Source organism: Cherax quadricarinatus, chromosome 94, assembly GCF_038502225.1.
Source record: "Cherax quadricarinatus isolate ZL_2023a chromosome 94, ASM3850222v1, whole genome shotgun sequence".
In the NCBI taxonomy this organism is placed as follows: domain Eukaryota; kingdom Metazoa; phylum Arthropoda; class Malacostraca; order Decapoda; family Parastacidae; genus Cherax; species Cherax quadricarinatus.
In genome coordinates this window covers 7707876-7727531 of record NC_091385.1, presented here as the reverse complement: position 1 = coordinate 7727531, position 19656 = coordinate 7707876, and the positions used below count along the sequence as shown (strand labels likewise).

At 37.0% G+C, this 19656-nt stretch overlaps 1 protein-coding gene across 8 annotated transcripts in view; it reads right to left on the bottom strand.

The window, feature by feature from the left end:
• LOC128700853 (protein bric-a-brac 2) overlaps positions 1 to 19656 on the bottom strand; it is a 408639-nt gene that overhangs the window by 320585 nt on the left and 68398 nt on the right. For 3 of the 8 annotated variants that reach the window (XM_070104744.1, XM_070104746.1, XM_070104745.1), the window contains exon 7: positions 9430 to 16491. The exons of the other annotated variants lie outside the window; for them this stretch is intronic. In XM_070104744.1, the coding sequence (XP_069960845.1) occupies positions 15596 to 16491 (896 nt within the window). In that variant the 3' untranslated portion in view covers positions 9430 to 15595. Of the gene's footprint in view, positions 1 to 9429; positions 16492 to 19656 lie in introns of those variants that run through there. 8 annotated transcript variants of the gene reach the window in all.

Below are 19656 nucleotides of genomic sequence, written 5' to 3'. Positions count from 1 at the left end.
AAGATAGAGAATCTTTTCCTGATGATAATGACACCAAAAGTATAAAATCTGATTGAAAATTTACGAAATTATGCTCTCGCAAAGTTAGCAGTCTCAACGATGTTTAAGCATCGGCAATTTTGCCCACTTTCAGCCCCATTTTCGGCCAATTCCAGTGTACTAGTCGACAAAAATCGTAACTATTTCGCTAGAACTCCATTTTTTCTATCGAACGAGTACAAGAAACCACCCATTTACCGATTTTAACTATCCAATAAAGTGGTCAGAAATTAGCAATTTTGCCCATTTCACACAAATTTCAAAAGATGCCAATTTCCCAACAAGGTCCAGAATAAACGAGACAGACATTCCTGGCACTAAATTAACATTTCCTCTGTTCATTAGTCATGTCCCCAGGCCCCTCTTACATTTCTTTTGCTTTCCACTTTAAATTGTTATTCTCACAAAAAATAGAAGATTTACTGTTATGCAGACTACTGCATTAGTGTAGAAATGGTATAAATAATATCAGCGCACTTGTGAAAGAATATTAGACTCACCAGTTGACGTGTATTGGACGCATGGCATAATTTGTTTACTTTTGAACTTTGGCAAAAATCGAACATTTCTGCTATTTGAGCTCAATTTCAAGGTACTTTTCTTTGTGAAACCAATTAAAATCATCTCAATTTCTGTAATATGTCTTCCATTCTATAAAATGAGACCAGGAAAACTAGAATACAACCATAAATACCATACGAAAATACAGTGCAAAGTCGCTGTTTTAAACTAAAAACACGGTCAAAGTTTTTTTTTCTCATTACGCACTGTGCATGGCAGGATTTTTTTTATACTGTGCACACTGACCACATAGACCCATTCTTTCGTATGTAGACCTACCAGCTTTCTCTTGCTAGATTTGAAGGCGCTAGAATTTAGGTGTACTAGTACGTCAATAACCCTGGTGTGTAAGCCGTACTAGTACGTTGTAAACCCTGAAAGGGTTAACAGATAAAAGGTTGATGGGTAGACTTCTTAACGTGCATGTTTTTAGAGTATGCAACAGATATATCTGATCATTAATGGCATATTTAGTAGGTTTTGTGTCCAAGGGGCTTGGACTTCCAGCAAGCATGCGTGAGCATGTTAAATAGGAGTGAATGGAGACAAATGGTTTTTAGGACTTCATGTGCTGTTGGAGTGTGAGCAGGATAATATTAATGAAGGGATTCAGGGAAACCGAGAAGCCGAACTTGAGTCGTGGAGATGGGAAGTACAGTGCCTGCACTCTGAAGGAGGGGTGTTAATACTGCAGTTTTATAACTGTAGTGTAAGTGTGCCTCTGGCAAGACAGTGATGGAGTGAATGATGGTGAAAGTTTTTCATTTTCAAGCCACCCTTGGTGGGAAATGGCCGATGTGTTAATAAATAAATTTAGTGGCAGCTGTGAGAGTATGAGGTATATGGAGTAAAAGGAGAATGTGAATGTAGAGTAAGAGAGAAGAGAGACTATAAATTAAAGAAGATATTTAGGGTAATATATAAGCACCTATTGAAAAAAAGCTGGGCAAGAGAGAGTAAAGGTAACAAGGAAGAGTGTCAAGGAGGTATAGAGGAGATTTAAAAATGCAGTGTTTACAATATGCAGTACTAGTTTGAGAGTATAGGAGATGGATGCAAAAGGGAAGAGGAAAGGGCAGTGGAATGACAAGGTAAGACGGTGGTAAGAGAGAAAAAGTTGGAATTCGAAAGGTTTCTACGATGTACAAGTGAAATACGAACAGTGGAATATATGGAGAGTACAAAAGATATTAATGACAATGAAAATGTGTCGCAAAATTTAAAAAAAAATTATTTTTTCTAATGAAATGATAGAGAATCTTTTCCCGATTGTAATGACACCAAAAACACGTAATTTGATGGAAAACTGACGGAATTACGCTCTCGCAAAGTTAGCGACCTCGGCGATATTTACAAATCGGTGATTTCGCCCACTTTGAGCCCTATTTTCGGCTAATTCCATTGTTCCAGTCAACCAAACTCACAGCTATTTCTTTAGAACTCCATTTTTTCTATCGATTGAGTACAAGAAACTGCCCATTTACTGATTTCAACTACCCAATAATGTGGTCAGAAATTTGCAATTTGGCCAATTTCACTTAAATTAAAAAATATGACAATTTCAAAATAAGGTCCAGAATGAACAATGCAGACATTCCTGGCTCTAAAATAACATTTTCTTTGTTCATCAGTCATGTCTCCAAGCCCCTCTGATATTACTCTTGCTTTCTATTTTGAATTTTTATTCAAACAAAAAATAGAAGATTGACTGTTATGCAGACTACTGCAATACTGTAATAATTGTATAAATAGCATCAACCCATTCATGACTGCATATTAGAATGGCTAGTTGGACATTTATTGGACAATGACATCATTTGTTTACTTTTGAACATTGGCAAAAATCAAACATATCCCCTACTTTGAGCTCCATTTCCAGGTTCTTTTTATAGTAAAATCAATTAAAATCACCTCTATTTCTATAAAATTTTCTCCATTCTATCAAATGAGACCAAGAAAACGAGAATACAACCATAAATACTATACGAAAATAGACCACAAAGTCGGCATTTTAATTAAAAAAAAAAAGTCAGTTTTTTTCTCATTATGCACTGCGTGCTCCAGGATTTTTTCATATGGTGCACACTGACCACACAGACCCATTCTCTCAAATGTGGGCCTACCAGCTTTCTCCTGCTTGATTTGAAGCTGCTAGAATTTATGAGTACAGTGGACCCCTGGCTTACGATATTATTTCATTCCAGAAGTATGTTCAGGTGCCATTACTGAACGAATTTGTTCCCATAAGGAATATTGTGAATTAGATTAGTCCATTTCAGATCCCCAAACATACATGTACAAACGCACTTACATAAATACACTTACATAATTGGTCGCATTGAGAGCTGATCGTAAACTGGGGGTCCACTGTATATATACGTCAACTTCTCTTCAGAATCTCCCAAGAGCACAGTGTCATCAGCAAAGAGCAACTGTGACAACTCCCACTTTATGTGTGACTCTTTATCTTTTAACTCCACGCCTCTTGCCAAGATCCTCGCATTTACTTCTCTTACAACCCCATCTATAAATATATTAAACAACCACGGTGACATCACACATCCTTGTCTAAGGCCTACTTTTACTTGGAAATAATCTCCCTCTTTCCTACATACTCTAACTTGAGCCTCACTATCCTCGTAAAAACTCTTCACTGCTTTCAGTAACCTACCTCCTACACCATACACCTACAACATCTGCCACATTGCCCCCCTATCCACCCTGTCATACACCTTTTCCAAATCCATAAATGCCACAAAAACCTCTTTAGCCTTATCTAAATACTGTTCACTTATATGTTTCACTGTAAACACCTGGTCCACACACCCCCTACCTTTCCTAAAGCCTCCTTGTTCATCTGCTATCCTATTCTCCATCTTACTCTTTATTCTTTCAATAATAACACTACCATACACTTTACCAGGTATACTCACCAGACTTATCCCCCTATAATTTTTGCACTCTTTTGTCCTCTTTGCCTTTATACAAAGGAACTATGCATGCTCTCTACCAATCCCTAGGTACCTTACCCTCTTTCATACATTTATTAAATAATTGCACCAACCACTCCAAAACTATATCCCCACCTGCTTTTAACATTTCTATCTTTATCCCATCAATCCCGGCTGCCTTACCCCCTTTCATTCTACCCACTGCCTCACGAACTTCCCCCACACTCACAACTGGCTCTTCCTCCCTCCTACAAGATGTTATTCCTCCTTGCCCTATACACGAAATCACAGCTTCCCTATCTTCATCAACATTTAACAATTCCTCAAAATATTCCCTCCATCTTCCCAATACCTCTAACTCTCCATTTAATAACTCTCCTCTCCTATTTTTAACTGACAAATCCATTTGTTCTCTGAAGAGAAGTTGCAGAGATTGGTGGATGAATTTGGAAGGGTATGCAAAAGAAGAAAATTAAAAGTGAATACAGGAAAGAGTAAGGTTATGAGGATAACAAAATGATTAAGAGATGAAAGATTGGATATCAGATTGGAGGGAGAGAGTATGGAGGAGGTGAATGTATTCAGATATTTGGGAGTGGACGTGTCAGTGGATGGGTCTATAAAAGATGAGGTGAATCATAGAATTGATGAGGGGAAAAGAGTGAGTGGGGCACTTAGGAGTCTGTGAAGACAAAGAACTTTGTCCTTGGAGGCAAAGAGGGGAATATATGAGAGTATAGTTTTACCAACGCTCTTATATGGGTGTGAAGCATGGGTGATGAATGTTGCAGCGAGAAGGCTGGAGGCAGTGGAGATGTCATGTCTGAGGGCAATGTATGGTGTGAATATAATGCAGAGAATTCATAGTTTGGAAGTTAGGAGGAGGTGCGGGATTACCAAAACTGTTGTCCAGAGGGCTGAGGAAGGGTTGTTGAGGTGGTTCAGACATGTAGAGAGAATGGAGCGAAACAGAATGACTTCAAGAGTGTATCAGTCTGTAGTGGAAGGAAGGCGGGGATCGGCCTAGGAAAGGTTGGAGGGAGGGGGTAAAAGAGGTTTTGTGTGCGAGGGGCTTGGACTTCCGGCGGGCACGAGTGAGTGTGTTTGATAGGAGTGAATGGAGACAAATGGTTTTTAATACTTGACGTGCTGTTGGAGTGTGAGCAAAGTAACATTTATGAAGGGATTCAGGGAAACTGGCAGGCCGGACTTGAGTCCTGGAGGTGGGAAGTACAGTGTCTGCACTCTGAAGGAGGGGTGTTAATGTTGCAGTTTAAAAACTGTAGTGTAAAGCACCCTTCTGGCAAGACAGTGATGGAGTGAATGATGGTGAAAGTTTTTCTTTTTCAGGCCACCCTGCCTTGGTGGGAATCGGCCAGTGTGTTAATAAATAAATAATAAAATAAATAAATATACGTCAAACACAGTACCTCGTAAGATGTATATATACGACCTCGACAGTCAAAGGGTTAATTACAAAGAAGGCCACTAACATGCCTAGGCATTTCTGATAAGGGAGTGCAAGAAGAAAACTGATTAGAGAATGAGTTGTTTATCGACAAATTTTGCTGAGAATTAAAAGAGGTTTTGGAGCAAGATAAATAAGCTAAGGAAGCCTAGGGAGCAAATGGCAAGACAGTTATTGACTGAGTGACAATAAGTATGATTTCTTCTTTGGTCACCCAACCTCAGTGAGACAGTCTATTAAAAATTATCTTGTTAAGTTACTCCTTATACATATCCCAAACATCATGGAATATTTTTACTGAATGCTTACCTCCCAGAACATTATTAAATGCTCTTATCTTCAAAATACAAGTAACCTGACCTGACCTTAGTGGGGTTTTCACCTCTCTCTGCAATGACCAGATTTCAGTATTTTCCTTCTTTTTTTCGCCCTAATGACTTGATAATGGTTCAGGATGGACCAAAATGTTACCCAGTTTCAATTTCAAATGTAGATTACTTAACTATACCAGCCATGGCATTATGGTTTTTATTTAACTTGAACGATGAGAACATGTATAAAGAACTGAATCTCACATCACTGAAGGTGGGATGGAGCAGAGGACATTATGAACACTTTAAGACACTAAGAGGTAAAGTGGAAAGAGACGGGCTGAAAAATGAGTGACAAGAAACAGGGACAAAAATGGAGGATGAACATCAAAATGCATCAAAAAGATTTATGAAGAAACTTCAGTGTGAGGGTCTTGAGAAAGCAAAATAACCTAAAAAACAAGGTAGTGGATGCATTTGCTGAAGTCAAACCTTGAAAGTCGAAACCTTCTTAATTTGAGTTTTGATGGGCAACGTTTTTAATAATGGCCAACCCACAATGGCTTTGATTATTCACACACCCTGGCTGACCAGGCAAGTACTAGATGAGCCTGGCCCATGGCCAGGCTCTGGGAGTAGAAAAAAAACTCAGAATTTATCTAAGGTATGACTCCCTAAATTAACCCTTTCTCTGTCACAACCCCTGGTCACAAACTTGTTCTCATTGTCGAAGAATTTAAAACAAAAAAAAAATATTTTTTATTTTTTTTTATGAAATGATAAGAGAATCTTTTCCAGACGGTAACGCAACCAAAAGTACAAAATTTGATGGAAAACTTTCGGAATTACACTCTCATGAAGTTAGTAGTTTCGGCAATATTTAACCATTGGCGATTTTGCCCACTTTGAGAACTATTTTCGGCCAATTCCATTGTTCCAGTCGACCAAACTCAGCTATTTCACTAGAACTCCTTTTCTTCTATCAACTGAGTACAAGAAACTGCCCATTTACCTATTTCAGCTATCCAATGAAGTGATCAGAAATTGGTAATTTGGCCAATTTCATACAAAATTCAATGAAGGTCAATTTCAAAATAGTATCCAGAATTAACAATGCAAACATTCCTAGCACTAAAATAACATTTTCTCTGTTCATTAGTCACATCTCCAGCGCCACTCTTATATTATGCTTGCTTTCCATTCTAAATTTTTACTCGCACAAAAAATAGAAGATTTACTGTTATGCAGACTACTGCATTATTGTAAAAATGGTATGAATAACATCAGTGCATTTGTGAAAGCATATTAGACCCACCAGTTAAAGTGTATTGGATGTGTGACATGATTTGTTTACTCTTGAATGTCGCAAAAATCTAACATTTCCACTAATTTGAGCTCAATTTCAAGGTACTTTCAGTTTGTATATCATTCAAAATCATCTCTATTTCTTTAATATATTTTTCATTTTATCAAATGATACCAAGAAAATGAGAATACAACTGTAAATAGCATACGAAATACACCACAAAGTCGGTGTTTTAGACCAGAAAACTGTTGCAGTTTTTCTTTCTCATCATGCACTGCGTGCTGCAGGATTTTTTTTTAAACTGCACACACTGACCACTCAGACCCATTCTGTCACATGTAAGCCTACCAGCTGTCTCCTGCAAATCTAGAAGCCACTAGAATTTTGGCGTTGTATTACGGGACTGAAACTGACTTGCAAGCCATAATATTACAGGACCGACAATGAAAGGGTTAAAAATAAGCCAAAGAATTTGAAAATGTTCTAAACAAATTTCCTATGACCAAATCTCTTTCGTCCTGGACATTATGTCAATAACAAATGATGGTGTAATAAAGTTGGTAGAATTACCGACAATATGTAAAGTAAAAGGACACAAGTGCAACTAATGTGACATTTATTGTGGCAACGTTTCGCTCTCCAGGAGCTTTATCAAGCCATTACAATGGCTTGATAAAGCTCCTGGAGAGCGAAACGTTGCCACAATAAATGTCACATTAGTTGCACTTGTGTCCTTTTAGTTTACAACAAATGATGGTATAACATCTGAAACAAAATGAACCTAAAACCAAATACAGCCTCTCCTCACTTAGCGACATACTCGTTTTCCAACGACTCGGACTTACAACCAGTTCTCCAATCAGTACACATAGCTAAATAATGTATACTAGAGCTGATTTCCTCTATTCTGTTTATTACAATAAACAGTACACTACTGTATAAACAATTAAAAATGTAATAAATGGTGCAAGGGTGACATTAAAACAATACCAAAGATGGCTGACACAAACCCACTACTATTATAGTATGCTCCTTGCTTAGCGACGAATTCATTTACCGATGTGGTCTTACGAACGGAACTCCGTCATTAAGTGAGGAGAGCCTGTACATTATAATGACATAATTTTGCATTATTCACTAATTGTCAACTAGCAGGACACCTAAGAACGTAACCCCAGATGATGTACACCTCTCCCCTGTATTGCTGAAGAAAGCTAAAATATTGCCCCAAGGAAGGCTTGGGGCAATATCTTTCTTTTGGTTCCACCGAACAGTACGTGAATTCCAAAAGTAATCTGAAAATACCCATGAGGTTCAGACATGAACCAATCAAATGATAACCAAGATGCACAAACACAGGCAAGGTTTATCAGGAAGCAAAGATTCTTTCAAAGATCATAATAACTAATTACAAATGTGAAATAGTCATTTGGGCTCCCAATAAAATTTAAGTAGGATTTGTTTTTTAACGTGGCCATCCCTCACCGAGGCAGGGTGACCCGAAAAATAGACTTTTACCATAATTCACTTTATTACTGTCTTGCCAGAGATGTGTAGATAGTACAATTCAAATGCTCCTCCAAACTGTAAATATCTTCACCCCTCCTTTAGAGTGCAGGCACTATTATCCACCGCCAGGACTCAAGTCCGACTAATTGGTTTCCCCGACTCCCTTCACAAAATGTTACCTTGCTCACACTCCAACAGCACATCAGGTCCCAAAAAACTGTTGCTATTACATTTGTGTCAAATACTGAACCTCCATGGGGAAGTGGAGAAGAATCCTTCCTTTGTAAGTCATGAGTGTCATAAGAGGGAACTAAAATGCCGGGAGCAGGGAGCTGGTAACGCCTTCTGTATAAATTACTAAATGTAAAAAGAAAAACTTTTAGTTTTTCTTTTTAGTTCACTCTTCCTGGGTGGGAGACAGCCAGTGCATTAAAAAAAAGTACTCAGCCCTTAAGGAATGAACAGACCAAGATATTTACTACAGCACAATTGCAACCAAAATCATCTTCAGGTCATCATCATTATTTATGAAAGACTGTCAAATCCACTCCTCACACCGTTCGTAATATAATATGAAATGAAAAATCTAGACATCTGAAGGAAGCCTAAATGAAATAATTTGGAAACTTGAATATAGGGCCAGGTGTAACGTGTACAGTAGCTAATGAAATAAAAAATCATCAACAGTGTACTTGATATTCACTAACATTCGTCCAGATAGTTTCTAACACAAGCTCATTGAACCTATCAACTATGCATTTTCTCCTTCACCAATCATTTAATACACAAAAAATTAAAACAAATAAATTTATTGTTAACTTTGAAATTTATTTTCAGAGGGGTACACAGGTAGAAGAATATTAGCACACTTAAATAGCACCAAATAGCAAAAACATTTAACAAATTTAAATACCATGAACCATGGTGTAGTATGTACTTGCACTGCTCAACTTGCAACCATTACACATCAACACCCAACAGAAGAGTGTCAAGAATAAAGACACAGAGAAGAGTAAGCCTCAATCAAGACATTTCACCTAAGGAGAGATTCATCAAGTCAGAAAGCTCTGCTAAGGTGAATCATAGTCTTAATAAAGGCTTCCTTTGGTTTAAATGTCTGTCTTAGCCCTATCTGGCATACTACCTTCCAACCAGACGAGTGACGTATATGCAACAAACATTACACGACATTCCTACCAAATGTGACTAAGTACAATACTCTAAATTAAAAATAATGCTATCTAACCTGCATTACAAGAAAGGATAAAAGAAAATGAAAATATCTAAGTTAGGTTCATTTATTAATAGGTATCAATTAGTTTCCAGATGTGAGACTATAAAATGCATTTAATAGAATGCCATGAGAGGTCAACTCCTCAAGGAGTCCACCGCAATCACTTGATAGTTCCATATGCTAGACATATCTAAAGCTACAACACCAACATGTGAAGCTATCGGGACACTGAGGCACCAAGCAGCACGTATGTGGAATACTATAAACATTGCCTCAGTAATCACAAGGAATGATACGAACATATATCCAGTCCATGAAATCAGTATACTCTTCACTAGTAATAAAAAATAACTTAAACATCTACCAAAAAGATAAAACACTTACATTATATAATTTACTATTCATTACCTTGTAAAACTTATATAAACTGAGTTTCTTTGAGCAATAGATTTCACAACAAATAAAATTAAAATCAAGTTTAAAGCTTCCAAACAGTGTTTTACACTTTTTTTTAACCCAACAATGGCATACATCATTTTCCAAATAATACTTCATTTTCAGTTAGAGTTCACTTATCAATGAAAAGCTTACTGTCAGTGTCATCAGTGCCCTGACATCCTTCTAATCTTGCATTAAATTTTCCAGTACATATATGAAGATACAAGGGGATTACAAACGTTTAAAATGGAAAGATGAGGACTAGAGACTGACAACGGACAATAAATGTGACTTGCTGGTAAGTTTACATCTTTGCTGAGATTTTTGTAGCATTTGTCACTTTACAACTTAACACGTGGAATACTTTACGAGAAACTGCAGAGGTTTAAACTTGCCAGCTCAAGACACAACCATGCATTCAAGCTATCTGAACCCTAATCCTCTATGGTAACGGGCATTGTTAAAAATCGTATTACATCAAATAGACGATGGCTATTTGTTTTGTACGCAGCAAACCCATATACTGTTTATTGTTAGACACTAAGATAGATTTACTCGGAAATTATTAGGATATGCAAGTGAGAAAAAATACTTGAAAATTTCACCAACGACTCAAAATATTCATATTTCAAAATTTTACTAAGTTTTAATTTCCACTTGTGGCTGACACAAATTTTTTCATTTCTTTCTCAGAAAGCTTTAATCTAAATATTACAATATCTTTCTCCATTGCACATCCTATATTACAACAAGGAAAATCATTTAAAATTTGCACTTCTGAAAATATACACTATAATGATAGTAAAACACAAACTATATTCATATAAAATTCTTAACATAAAATCAAGTACATATGCTATATATATATATATATAAAAAAAATACTTCAGATTATCTAAAAGGAGTTACTAAAATCTTTACTGATATCTTGATCACACACAGCATGCAATTTAGAAATTAAAGAAAATAGCTTATTAACACATTTCCTGACGCTGGTAAATACCCAGGTTATGGATGAATAAAGACTCGAGTATTTCTCTAGATAACTGAAGTACGGGTCTAACACGCAGTTTTAATAACCCAAATCTGAAAACAAAATATCTAATAATTGTAAATCTGAAACATACATGGTAAATGTTAACAGTTGCACTGAGACTATAAAGGCATTAATCCTACCCAAGAGAATGCCTGGACTTATAGAGCCAGTGACCATGTTAGAGCACTGCCAGTCACGTCATGTCCTTACCAAGAAACGTCACAACATGTTCTAAACGGTAAACACTTTGCATGGCTAATAATCATCAAGTAATTTATCACCCATTCAGTTTAAAACTGCTGGTAAAACGATTAACTTGTTTACAAAGACATACCCAGACTACAAAGTACCTGCGATCAAGTTGTAGCCGAGTTGTACAAGTTATGGCAAAAAATTACAAAAACTATGGTATCTTCACCTGAATATTGCAAGAACCCCTGACAGAAAAGTTGCTGTATATAATAATACATGACCCTGAATGTTAAAAACCTGCAGGATATATTCACATTTGGTTTGACAGACACCTCCCATAATGACCTCATAAGACCCAAGACAACTCCTTAAATGATTTCTGCAATGATAATCATTCTAATGATGATCATTCTAATGATTCTCATGGCTACATGACAGACAATGACACCTGCCACTGTCCTGTTGGCCGGTTCCAATTACAAACATTTTAAGAAACCAAGCCTTATTAACAACATGGGAAGTTTGCCATTATCTAGTGTTACCCTGAGAAGACATTGAATATATCACAGAATTTGATCAGCAGATACTCTAAATTCATTCCCTGACTTTGATTATGTGGAGGACCTTAAAATGTCATGGAAGGGGTCGCACAAGCCACCAGAAGAAACCACATGAGGTAGATGCACCCAAGAAATTGGCTCAAGAAACCAGAGTGATCATAATTTATTCTAAGGACTCTCCTAACCCAAAAATAATGGTGAAATAATATAGGTAACTAATCCTGAATGTCTAATTCCACTGTAGGAATGCAAGACGAACAACACCGGAAGCGCTAGGCACGCCAGCTGGACCCTGTTATAGTGACCTTGTATGTAATACCCGTTTATTTGTGTAGCCCTGGATATGTATCGTGGGTATGGATATGATGGACATTAATTGAAGTGCATTTATGTCTGTGAGAATAGATACACTGTGCTATAGGATCCACTCCACCCAGGTTTCCTGTCCATTTTTGGCTAGGACTTATAATTCAACTCATTATGGTTGTACCCAAATGCCCTAATGCAAGTGAAAATTATGGCTAATTTTATCAATGATGTAATGTTACTGAAGTGTGTATTAAGCTATAATACAAACAGTATACAGCAGAACAGCACACCATGGCCCTGCACACACAACACTCACAATAATTAACTTTGTCCTTTCCTATCTATGTTCAGTCTTTCTTTGTATTAATTTCCAGTAATTACATCCGTTAACTATTTGCCATCTTTTCCACGTCCAATTTGTAAACATTTCCAAGCGATACCGGCAAGTGGTCTTTTTATTTTTTCTCAATTCATCACTTTTCAATATATCCACTCGCAAAGTCTATCACTTCACTCTGATTCTTGAAGTTTCAAATCTGCCAACACAAACCAATCCACCATTTGTTTGCTCTACCTAACCAAATATATCCAATCCTCATGTAATTAGTACAAACAGTGCAGGTTACATAACCAAATTCATCACACCCAATGGCTTGTATTTCTTGATAAACTGTATGCCCTAGTACGTATATGACATCTGCAAAACCCATCATATGATTTAAGGCCATATTGTGGCCATGCATGCAAAAGGGCTCGTAAAGCCTGATATAGCTAATATATATATATATATACTAATAAATTGCCAATAACTGCCAGCTCAAGTCATTACTGTCCTTCTCTAATGCTGATAACAGTAGAACACCACACAAAAATTTCAGAACCCTGGAACTTCAGAAATTTGAAATGGTTTTGCCAGACCCTCCAGAACCAGAAATTAGGGTTAAATCCCAGAACACCTTGAACAAAGGCTCTGAGATTAGCCCAATCCTATGCTACTCACCTAATTCTTCAAGTCTACTCTACAATTTGCACTTTGGGAACGGAGGCAAACGCCCTATGAGAATAAGTAAATTAATTAGATGACATTATTTGCATACATTATGTACAGCAGAGTATACAACTATAAATACATTTATGCTGTTTAATCAGGGCTTCAGAACTGGAAAATTCAGTGGTCCAGGAAGGCCTTGGCTCAAACCAGTCTTAGATTTGCAATGATCTACTTCATTATACTTGCCAGAGTAAATACGCTAAATACAATAAAACATTTGAAATGTCAAACTGTCTGTAGGCCCCTACTAGCAGACATCACATTACGATACCCATAACACTTGGGATACAGTACCGTTAAAAAAAAAAATTGGCTCGAACAGTATGCTAGATCAAATTTTTTGCTTTATTTTCCAAACTTAACACAATACCAATGAAGAAATGTACCTCGGAAGTTATTGGCCTATCACTTATGTCCCAGGAATGCAATACAAATACTGGCTTACATTACCCACCAATAATAACTATGAAAAAAATTCAATTTATGCATCATATACTTTATATAGTGCAAAAAGTTTCTGAAGTGGTAATCATTACAGACAGCAGCTCTTGTGTTTCTAAACCTTCTGTTATGGTCAAAGTTCTTCCATAACTGAACTGCTATTAATTAGAGATTTAAGGTTGCATAGCATGGCATATCCCCATGTGTTGAGAGTTGGGCATGACCTCACAAGCTCCTGTATCCCCTAAGGCAAGATCTTCTATGAACTTGATCTGGCTTCCCTATCAAGGATTCAGCTTAATCACTTCTTAATACAGTTATTGACAATCATACATAGTATTTCAGGCTGAAATACACTAGACAGTATATAAATATAAAATATTAAAAATGCATTATTAAATATTAATAAAAATTATAAAATAATAAACGATCTAAATACCATAAAAAAATAGTATAATGTAGCCTAATTTAACTTAATAAATATAGCTATCTCTGTAATATGTAAAATGTCGGATTTTGAAGGTTAGCTCGCATCAGGACGAGAGCAATACACTATCCAAGTTTATCCAGCAAGTCACCTTCGGGCACTGAGCCTTTTAATTACTTGAGCTTCTTCCTGATGCAAGTACCATTCAAAAACATTTAATTCTAGTTGAAACCTGAACTTTGTTTACCTGATAACTGCTCAGTAAAATAAGCCCCTTCAATCTGACATGTGCATGTAATACTTACATACCTGAATAAAAGTAACAACATACGCCAAGTACAGTACTTCTACATCGCATGGCTAGCATAATTTGCCATATTGCTTCTTTGTATGGTCAATATAACTTGAGTCCACTGTGCCTAGCCCAAGAGCAGCAAATTCTGCCCATGGCACATTAGTAAGAGGCTAATTCCAATACTAAACTTATATTTTTCATGCAAGGTATATGTAAAATTTGGCATATGTCAACAAAACCTCCACCCACATAAGCCTAGCCATTTCTAAATATAAGACCACTAAAGACACTGGGCTTAGAGCACCTGGTATAATGCTAGTAAATAAAATAGATTTTAAGTCTTGGCTTGTTTACAGGTAGAATCTTGAGGTATAAAGTTTGTGATCATTCATATGTAAGATAAGGAGCATCACAAGGATGTACACACAGTAATGACACAGATGAATATATCTGTAACTGTTGCAAACTACAAGATTTGTATTGGAAGAGACTCCCTGGGAAAGGGGGGGGGGGGAAGAAGCTGCAGCCCTGCATACCAGTCACAAGATAAAACACATTCACACAACTTCTGACGACTGCAAGTTACGGCGGACATATCGCCATGAGGACCTTTTGTCAATATTTTTAATCTTTTTTTTTATTTTCATTAATGTATAAGAATTTGATTACCAGTAATACCTGAAATACTCAATACCTCTCAAACAATACATCCATATTGTGAAGAACACAGTGTTTCATTTAGACATTTGAATCACGCTCCTCGATGTGGCTAACATAGCAAGAGACCCGTTCTTGATTGTGAAGCATTTAACCTTACAGCTTTAAAAAAAAAGAAATCTTGTGAGGAGAGTTGGAATATGTAACATATGCCCTGTCACTTCCTGAGTTGTGTGCTGAAGGAAAATGTTTATGCCTAAAGACACCACATTTTCCAAAAACCTAACTGGAACACTGAATCCTAATGCCACAACAGGCTATTCACCATACCTACCAGTACTTAATACAGTATTATGTACACCACATTCTACATATTAATTAGTAACAAAATTATTATTATTTTTTTGAAATGGTCATAAGATTTCCTGTACAATGCATAGATGGTTTCCAAGACTGTGTTCATCGAGATTCTGGAAAATCCCTTGTGCACTCATATACATCATGACCATGACAACAGATGCATATCCACTAACCTAAACTTAGTAAGAGGCATTGTTTCACATTATCACTGGCTTTAAATGAAGTGGATTTATCAGTCTGCACAGGAAAGCACTACTTTCTAAGGAAGCAAACTCTCAATCCCAGTGCAGTAATGCATTTTGATTGAGCCTGCTGCCTTTGTCATCAATTTCTAACCATAAATACTGCTTTTAAAACCTCGCAACTGAAGTGGGACTGCAGGTAGCTGTTGTTAAAAGGTTAAATTTTTAAAGAATCAGACCAGTTATATATGTAACTTCATCACAATCACTAGTCAGACCAAGGTTGGTGGAGATGATGCAGGGACAGTTGTCCATGAAGGAGTTGTGCTGCTCCATCTTGGTGACCTTGGCCCATTTGATGACTACCCATTTGTTGTCCCTGATGATGCTGCTGCTGCTGCTGCTGTTGCTGTTGCTGCTGTTGCTGTTGCTGTTGCTGTGACTGATGATGTTGCTGTTGTTGCTGCTGTTGATGTTGCTGCTGTTGAAGCTGCTGTAAAGTTTGTTGGAGGTAGTTTTGTTGCATGGCTTGCTGTCTCTGCATACGTTCCTGAGACTGTTGCCGCCCTTTCTTCAGCTGGCTAATGCGCACAGCCAGTCGACGAGACTGGTCAAAGTACAACTTACGCAATTGCTTCATAACTTCAGTGGCTTTAGAAAAGAAAGTGCATTGTTCTGTTGTGATACCTGTCATTTCTGCTATATCCATGGGTGCTGGATCAGAATTACTATTATTCCCACCTTCAGGTGCTGCCCCTTCCCCTTGTTGTGCCTGTTGATTTACCTGTTGCTGATGCTGTTGTATCTGAAGTTCAGCCTTTGATACTTTAGCTATAGTCCCAGGACTGGACATTTCCAGAAGAATAATTTGGTGCATGTAGTGAGCCAGTTGTGAGCGTAGTGCATCAATACTTTCAAATGTTTCAATGAGCCTTGAAGTAGCCCTCTGGCGTTTACTACTACCACCCATGGTGGTGTAGTTCTGGGTGGCATTGCGGCAGTAGCTCCACTCCTTTGCTACAGATCGCAGAAGCTGGAAGTGTGGGGTCGACTCCAATCCAGTATAGCAGGACAGCAGGGGTCCCGGCTCAGATAGCTGCAAGCATTCTTCCAAAAAGCGTCTGATGAGTCCCCCTACCGGGTGCGGTGGGGTCCGACAGAGCCCTGGGGAAGAGACACACACCCGCATCAGCGCACGGCCACCACAGGGGGAGGGGGGACTCACAGGGGATTACCACCCCAAGCACACCCACAAACGTACTCACAGGGATTGCATGAACACTTGTTGGAAGAATGCTTGCGCCATAAACAACAACTTTCAGTGAGCCCATGGCAAAGCCTTTACTGTGCCTTCTCTCTTGTTGGAAGTCCATAGGCTGCCTTATGGCACTCATTTAAAATAAAAGGTGAGCTTTCAGCCCTTAAAGAGAGAAGTGAAGTGGCACTTGAAGAGTATCACTGCTGAAGCCATAACAAGGCTTGATGCAGTGGACACTCCCAACTACTGAATATGACAAGGACTAAAATGTCCACTGTTTCACTGTTTCAAGCTGTTATGTCACAAACATTCTACAAACATGGTCAAATGGGTAGTATGAGACCATGCACTCATTGTATTTTAAACAAAATACTATTTTTAAGACAAGCAAAAAAACTACAGAATTTAAAAAATTAAACCAAAGAAAAATATGAACATACACTGTAACAAGCACCACTAGTGAAACAAAAATACTAGTACTAAGTTATTAAACTAGATTACTAATTCTAAGCAACCATCCAAACAAACAGCAATAGGGTATGCCAAGCCTTCTATTCCTGAAGCAGTGATAACCAAATGAAACTAATGATCTAGGATAAAAACAATAATTGGACTAAGCCTCGTAACTCAACAAACAAAAGAAGGGTAGAATACGTTGCCTTTGCATCTGGTAAGTGAAGTTTGCGTTTGGAAATATTTCCTTAAAAAATCGAAAACCAAGAAAAGGTGATTATGGCGTCACTTTATCATCAATTCTTTCTGCACATATAAAAAAAAATACACACAGGTAACTTAGGTAATAAATTCTTATGAGAAGCAAATGTACACACATACTTACTTTATTTCTTAGCTACTATTAAACATATGATAAATACCTTAACAGATGCAGTAAATACTGGTGAACTATACGAGTTGAATACTCTAAAGTTATACAGATACAGTACAGCAAAAAAAATATATATATACAGTACGTGTGTATGTACAGTACTTATATGCATGCATGAATTAATGTACATTATGTATATATATGTTATGTATTTCTGTATGTATATGTGCATGTGTGTGTGCATATATTTATATATATTTATATGTATATATATACATATATATATATATATTTATGTATATATATATGTTTTTTTTTTTTTCAACAAGTCGGCCGTCTCCCACCGAGGCAGGGTGACCCAAAAAAGAAAGAAAATCCCCAAAAAGAAAATACTTTCATCATCATTCAACACTTTCACCACACTCACACATTATCACTGCTTTTGCAGAGGTGCTCAGAATACAACAGTTTAGAAGCATATACGTATAAAGATACACAACATATCCCTCCAAACTGCCAATATTCCCATTTCCAGGACTCAAGTCCGACTACATGAAAATAAATATATGTATATTTATATTTATATATATTTATATTTATATATATGCGTATTTATTATTTATTATATTTGAGACTTTGCACATCAGAAGAGAACTAGCATCACCACTGCCAAAATCCCATATTGGTGAATGAACAGATTCCTTAATTTTTTATCTATTTGTGAGAATATGCAGACATTGTCTTCTGCATCTTTACAGTAATCTCAAAGTCCCATAGTGTAAGCTTCATAGCTTCAATCTCCCCTAAGCCTGCATTTTTTCTTCACTTGCATCTGGTGCCTGTTCTTTTCTGCCGTACAACACCCTGTATGTTTATACGGTAGACCGTCAATAAATGTGAGGATGACAGTCCTGAAAACCAGCAACTAATGCAGTCTAGCGCTAAATGATCTGCAGAACATGTTAGAAAAATGAGGTTACATTCCAAGACCCCCAAAAATGACACTCCTTTATGAAAAAATTCCTATTAAAAAAAAAATAGTTTATCTTAACTTACCTCCTGTTAGTCACTACTTGAAACATTTAAAGAATGTGGGGAATGTTAATGAGTTGAATGTACAGTAGTGAGTTTTATCTGCTGACACACTCTGCGATTCAACAATGCAAAAAATAAAAAGACATTTCCTAACCAAACTGCACCAAACACATAGGTACACACCACACCTATACCAAACAAGCATATACCAGAAAACAAGCCAAATCAACAAAAAATAAAAATAATTAAAAAATATTAAAGGCAGTATCAGCTACCTTCTTACTGGGTAACGTTAACCCTTAAATGGTCCAAATGTATATATACGTTTTTTCAACACCTGAAAGTATGTAAAAATATATAGATCTTTTTTGTTTTACATTTGAAAACGTGTAAAAAAACTTTTATCTACATTTTTTTTTGTTATATTTGAAAATACGTAAAAAAAAGTAGATCTACTTTTGTAGCAATACGAATCTGAACGTCGATCTCTTTGGACCATTTAAGGGTTAATTGGGCTGCACAGCTTACGCAGTATCAAGTCATGTCCGGGAGCTGTGGAAAGAGCTGCCAACTCTGGCTTTGTCTCCCAGCAGTATTGAAAATTTCTATATAGAGCATACTTGAATTGTCTAACTCTTATTTTATAAACTAAGCCATCATAAGTTACATAAATTTGAGAACACATTATGTTAGTAAGAATAGTGCTGAATAATGAACAAAACCTGCTGTTACTTAGCAATAGGAGGAGGCTGTGGTAGGAGGCACTTCTCATGGCTTGGTTGCTAGGGAATGCTCATGGCTTGGTTGCTAGGGAATGCTCATGGCTTGGTTGCTAGGGAATGCTCATGGCTTACTGAGCCACCTACATAAACTTCGCAGAGTATTTCTTCATCTATTATGAAACTTTCACTGCACTATAACTTTTCCAATAAATTAGGTCTTAGACAGGGATGTGTTCAATTCTTTCAAGGTGCTATAACTTTTCCAGTAAAAGTAGGCCTTAGACAGGGATGTGTTAAGTCACTATGACAGTTGAACAAGAGTGGGATTTGACACAGTAGGTCTTTGCCAATGACACTTCTTTTGTGGGATTCTACAAAGGCTAGCAAATGAATTTAGTAGGGTGTTTCAATATCTCATGATATATACTTAATTTTTGTACTGCGGATTATATGGGGTTAAGGGATTATTTAAGTACAACAGACTGGGC